The sequence below is a fragment of the Hordeum vulgare genome, chromosome 7H (genome assembly GCF_904849725.1).
Source record: "Hordeum vulgare subsp. vulgare chromosome 7H, MorexV3_pseudomolecules_assembly, whole genome shotgun sequence".
NCBI classification, from domain to species: domain Eukaryota; kingdom Viridiplantae; phylum Streptophyta; class Magnoliopsida; order Poales; family Poaceae; genus Hordeum; species Hordeum vulgare.
Window position 1 is genome coordinate 534628203 of NC_058524.1, and position 6283 is coordinate 534634485.

Consider the following 6283-nt stretch of genomic DNA (forward strand, 5'->3'; position numbering starts at 1 on the left):
GCCCCTAGGTCGGCTGGTGCGCCCACCACACTCAGCCATGGCGCAAGAAGAGGGGGGAAGGGGGACCCTAGCGCAGGTGGGCCTAAGGCCCACCAGAAGGGTGCGCCACCCCTCCTCCCCTCCTGGCCGTCGCACCTCCTCCCCATCTAGGGCTGCTGCCCCTCCCAGGAGAGGGAAACCCTCAAGGGGGCGCAGCCCCTCCCTCCCCCTATATATAGTGGGCACTTTGGGCTGTTGGAGACACCAATCTGCCTCTCCCTCGGTGCAGCCCTGCTCTTCTTTCTCCTCCTCTCTGTCGGTGCTTGGCGAAGCCCTGCCGGGAGACCTCGTCTCTCCATCGACACCACGCCGTCGTGCTGCCGAAGATATTCCCCAACCTCTCCCTCCTCCTTGCTGGATCAAGGCGCGGGAGACGTCACCGGGCTGCACGTGTGTTGAACGCGGAGGTGTCGTGGTTCGGCACTAGATCGGAATCACACCGCGATCTGAATCGCTGCGAGTACGACTCCATCAACCGCGTTCTAGCAACGCTTCCGCTTAGCGATCTTCAAAGGTATGAAGATGCACTCACCCCTCTCTCGTTGCTAGTCTCTCCATAGGAACATCTGAATATGCGTAGGAAATGTTTTGAATTTATGCTACGTTACCCAACATCTAGGTGATCTCCACTACTTCCTTGGCATTGAGGTAAAATATGTGCAAAATGGTATTGTGCTATCACAAGAGAAATACATGCAGGACATACTCCAGAGAGCGGGCATGAAGGGTTGTAAGACATCCCCTACACCCTTGTCAACTTCTGAGAAATTGTCTCTTCATGATGGAAAGGTACTTGAGCCATTAGATTCTACCAAGTATAGAAGCATTCTTGGAGCTCTACAGTATTTAACCTTGACTAGATCGGATATCTCATTCTCAATAAATAAGGTATGTCAGTTTTTGCATGCTCCAACCAATGTGCATTATACATATGTGAAAAGAATACTCAGGTATCTTCAAGCAACAAAGGGTCGTGGGCTTAAGCTTGGTAAGTCAGACTCAATGCTAGTAAGCGCTTTTTCAGATGCAGATTGGGCAGGATGCCCTGATGAGAGGAGATCAACAGGGGGGTTTGTAGTTTTCTTAGGCAACAATCTAGTTTCCTAGAGTGCTCGCAAGCAGGCTACTGTGTCCAGGTCAAGCACAGAAGCTCAATATAAAGCACTAGCAAACGCTACGGCTGAAATTATATGGGTGCAAAATATGTTGACAGAATTGGGTGTTCCACACCCACGAACAGCTTCTCTTTGATGTGATAATCTTGATGCCACATACTTGTATGCTAACCCCATTTTTCATGCCAGAACTAAGCATATAGAGATTGATTATCACTTTGTTCGTTAAAGAGTAGCCAACAAACAGTTGAACATCAGGTTTATACCCACTGGAGATCAAGTCACAGATGGCTTTACTAAACCACTGTCAATTCAACAGCTAGCATCTTTTAAACACAATCTTAACTTGGATAATTTCGATTGAGGGGGAGTGTTGAAAGTTGTAATTATACGGTGTTGTATAAACCGTTAGAGATAAGTTAGTTGCTAGAGATAAGATAGTTGCTTTGTAATCCAAACAGGTTATGCCGTTGAGATATGACTTGGAGATCAATCCACGGTATAACAACCCTGTATATTTCTCTGCCTATATTAACACGCAGCCCGTCCCTGCTAATGCACACAGTTAACCTAGTTTCTCACACAAATGAACTATAAGATGCAAGAAATTATTTATTATATTATATTTTCTGATCTTTGTTTTGTTACACGACCTAAACCATGACCATAAAATTTGCTGAAGCAAATAAAATTAGCATAGACATTAGAAGTAATTAAAATTATTACATGGAATCGACATAAGAGCATTCTGTAGTTATAGCCGCAAGCAGTCTTGGCATCGGGGGCATATCGAGCTCCTTTACACCCTCAAGAACTCGGACTACTTCACCCATAGTTGGCCGGTCCAACTCATTATCCTGGATGCACCAACATGCTACATTGCAAACTCTTTTAACCTCATCGAAGCTGAAGTCACCATATAATTGTGGATCCACCAAGCTCTGAACATCCCCCTCATGAAGCTTGTTTATGGCTTGCACAGGGAAATAAGCGACATGGTCGCTGCCGCTAGTGTGTACCACAGATGCATTCCTTCTTCCTGATATGATTTCCATCAGTACCATGCCAAAACTGTAAACATCGACTTTTGATGTAATAGCAACCCCAGTAAGCCACTCTGGGGCTAGATACCCCATAGTTCCTCTGAATGTAGTTAGAACCCGACTAAAATCCCTTCCAATGACCGATGCCAACCCAAAGTCTGCAATTTTAGGGACAAACGATTCGTTGAGAAGTACATTTTCTGGCTTGATATCACAGTGTATGATGCATTCGTGGCAACTCTGATGCAAGTAGGACAATCCTCTAGCAACTCCGATGGCTATCTGATATCTGGTGCTCCAGTCAAGGACGGTACCATTGCTCTGGAACAGATGGGAATCAAGAGAACCATTACACATGTGTTCATATACAAGTAGCCTCTTATCACCATGACAGCAGAAACCAACCAATTTGACCAGGTTGATGTGCTGGATCAGTCCAAGTGCACTTACCTCTGCCCTGAATTGCTTCTCTCCCTGGCTCGCGGCTTCAAGCCTTTTCACTGCTACACTAGTCAGGTCACTTAAAACTCCCTTAAATACAGTCCCAAAACCTCCTGCTCCTAGCTTCACTGAAAAATTCTTTGTAGCACGGCCCAAATCGGCATATCTAAAGGCAACAACTCCAACACTATCTTTATTACTGGCCTGTGATGACATTCCACACCAGTTGAATCTGTTCCTTAAGATCACAAGTAGCAGCATGAGCATCAGCAACCCAAAACCGATAACGCTTGCGGTTGCAGCAATAACAACTCCAGCTAGTGCTGGTTTTCTTTTATCTCTTGTGGAGCTCGGGAAATCTCCAGCGGCAAGGCGAATATACAGAGTATATTCAGAGCGGATCTCGATGCCATCATCCTTGTTTACACTGAACAACTCCCCAAGCCAAACAGAGCATTTGCTGCCTTGGTACGAGTAAGCGGTGCAGGAGCAGTTGCTGAGACAGACCGATTCGCATTCGCCCCGAGTTGCCGGAGCACCCTGTGAGCTCCGGGGGCCGTAGGGCAATGTGACACGAGCTACGGGGTGGAACACGTCCGTCGAACTCCTGTTGCCATTGCAGTCCAGCGGAGTGCGTCTGGAGCACCCTCCTGTCCGATCACCGAGCTCCCAATCCTGAGGCGACGTCCTGAAGAAGCTCTCCATGCACTCGCAGGGCGGCTGCGAGCTGCCGGTGCAGACGGTGAACGGTCCACATGTGGCGTATGGGCGGCAGAGATCAATGGGCTGGACGTAGATGGTCTGCCAAGCCTGGTTGGCCTGCGACCACACGTTCAGCTTGGTCTGACCAGACGTGTCGAGGGAGAGGAACGTGGAAGAGGCCTCGTCTGGCGAGGTGTACATGTAGTACTCCTCCTCGCTGTTGTCGACGTACTCCGGGACAACCAACCCTCTGGTCTGTGGATTCATCTGCAGCAGCGCCCGGAGCGCTGGCATCTGCATCGGCGACTCGTCGGGCGACCACGACCAGTACACTTGGGAAGGGTAGCCTCGGTGCCCCACCATCACCATCCTGGTGCCATTGGTCTCCAGCCCCACGCTGAAGGAGCCGAGGCCCGGGTCGATCCGGCTCTTCCACGAGATGCCGACGCGGTTCAGGCCGGTGACCTTGTTCCAGCCGATCTTGGCGCCGGGGAGCGCGACGTCGGTTGGGTCGTCGAAGCTCTGCCACAGCACTTCACTGGACGGGCTTTCTATGACGAGGTTTCCACTGCCCAAGAGGATGGCTCTCCTGCTGCTGCTGGTGGAGGTGGTGTTGGTTCTGTTACTGCTGGTGATGTGAGTGGACCAGACAACGGATTGGGAGGCGTTGTTTAAGACGACAAGGTTGCCATCTTCTGAGATTTGGAGCTGTGTTGCTCTTAGATCGGGTCCAGCGATCGGCCTCTCTCGGTTGGCGACCCAGACGGGGGTGATGACATTGATCTTGTTGAACCATATGGCAAGGTACCAACCGGGAGAGGTAGAAGATGACTTACTACTGATGTTGCCGGTGCCGGGCTGGAAGAAGCCAAGCGCGAACTTGCCGTTGCTGGAAACGAGCTTGTCGCCGACGGCCAATGCCTGGCCTGGCGAGAGAGTATCGTCTTTTGTGGCTGTGGTAGGAGGAATGGTGTGCACGGGGATGAGGAGGAGGAGGCTGAGGAACATGTGGAGAGTAGCCATGGCTGCTTTGCACGGATGTCTGCTTGCTCGGCCTCGGCTCTGCTATTCAACGAAGGAGGCCTAGGACTACAGGAGAGGCAACGTGAGGGAGGACATGGGGCGCGAATAGGCGACGATGCCGCTGCAAGTGGGTCAACTTGACCCAGCTGTTGCCACGACAAATACGGCACTGGGCTGGGCATGCAATAAAGCACGTGCCATGGGAGTTCACTTTGGCCAACCATTCTAGTGAAACATTTCCCCTGGGAAAAACAACCTAGAAACGATCGACACATATATATTTGTCGTCGTTGCAGAGCACGTACATGATCATATTTATATACAGACAAAAATCGTGTAATTTTTTTTCAACATTCTATACATGTATTATTTATTTATTTTTTTAAAAGAATGATACACCCAGACCTGTGCATCTGAGTAATGCATGCAGCCACTTTACGAGGGATGCCGAATATCAAAACCAAATACCAAACAAACATCGCACTAAAGTCTAACATCTAAAGTCGGGTGTCCTAACCCAATCACATACTAGCACCGGTCCCACACTCTCGTAAGCCGCAGCCACCGTCTTCCACTGGTCCATCTTCAAAGCAGGTACTAATGCACCAACCTTGTCAGGCCTGTCACCGACGACATCATGGCGTCGGACATCGCAACCATCCTGCACGTATCCATCCGCATGCGTCCGTCGCCGAAACTCAGCAGCGCCATGTCGCTGGGATCAATTGTCGTCCTTGCGTAGATGGAATACCGCTCCTCCTCTAGTCCCTCCAGCCAGCACTTGCTTCGAAACGATGCCCCGGGAGGATGGACGGCACCAAAAGTGTTGTCATCGTCCGATTCGAGAGACCGAAAATGAAGGTTTCCCCATGAGCATATCGAGACTGATGACGCAAACTACCACGACAATGCCTCAACAAGGAAGCGACATCAGAGACACTGCCATCATCTAGCTTGACCAAAGTCGGTGCGATTTTCATCGACAGTCGCACCATAGTCTGTACGCCGTCGGCGTCACTGGTCCCTTCCACCTGAGAAAACTCCAAAGACGATGCCCTCGATACAAAAGCACCGTCATCGCTCGATCCGAGTGACACCTAGGATTTTCAGGGAATTGCCCCCGGTGTCAAGGACCTAGACCAGGGTTGAATCCCAACGTGATCCGTCCAATTACCGGCGGGACGCACCCGCCACCGTGTCGTCTTCAATTTGGTGAGCAAGGGTCAGTCACCGAACAACACGAACGCGTCCAACCACCAGCCACGGCAAGATCCGGCAGACACCAGCAACCCCGCCAGCGGTCCCGCACTGCTGTAGCCCTCGTCGCCGCATGCTTGGATCTGATGGAGCCACCGCCGCGGCTAGCCGCCCCGCCTCCCCAACAAGCCAGCACGTGTCACCAAAAAATTTGCATTGTCGCACCGTCGCGCCTGTAGCATGGTCGGCTGCCGTCGAGCTACCCCGCACGAGCGCCTCGCTCCTCACCAGCACGCCGCCTCCCGCGCCACATAGCACCAGAGGGAAAATGGCCTGGCCGCCGCCGACGCCAGCCGGGCTTTGCTCGGCGATGCCCTCCGCAGCGGCGAGCAGTGAGTTGCGGAGGGAAGGTATGGCTCTTCTATACATGTATGCTTTTTTAATAAGTAGTTTTCTTATCTTAAATACAGATAAAAGAACCAGAATCCAAGTAGGATGCGTTGGGGGTAAACCTGAACCACTTGTTGTACACATATTGTGTTGTCACATTACCCTCATTCAACTTGTTGAACCACTTTGCAGGGACCACATCTGGTACAGACCGCAGCAAGTTGAAGAACCAACACTAGCAACATGTGAAGAAGAACTAGTGTATGGCATTCTGAACGCTTAACTGTTCAAGGCATCATTACGTCCACTCCGAACCGCTGACCTTTGGCGAAT

At 50.8% G+C, this 6283-nt stretch overlaps 1 protein-coding gene across 1 annotated transcript; it reads right to left on the reverse strand.

Annotated features, from left to right (window-relative positions):
• Positions 1 to 1753: 1753 nt before the first annotated feature.
• On the reverse strand, positions 1754 to 4423 carry LOC123410767 (G-type lectin S-receptor-like serine/threonine-protein kinase At2g19130). The gene has a single exon (XM_045103707.1). It carries the CDS (start codon positions 4361 to 4363, stop codon positions 1877 to 1879), a length of 2487 nt encoding a protein of 828 aa, XP_044959642.1. The 5' UTR covers positions 4364 to 4423; the 3' UTR covers positions 1754 to 1876.
• Positions 4424 to 6283: the final 1860 nt, after the last annotated feature.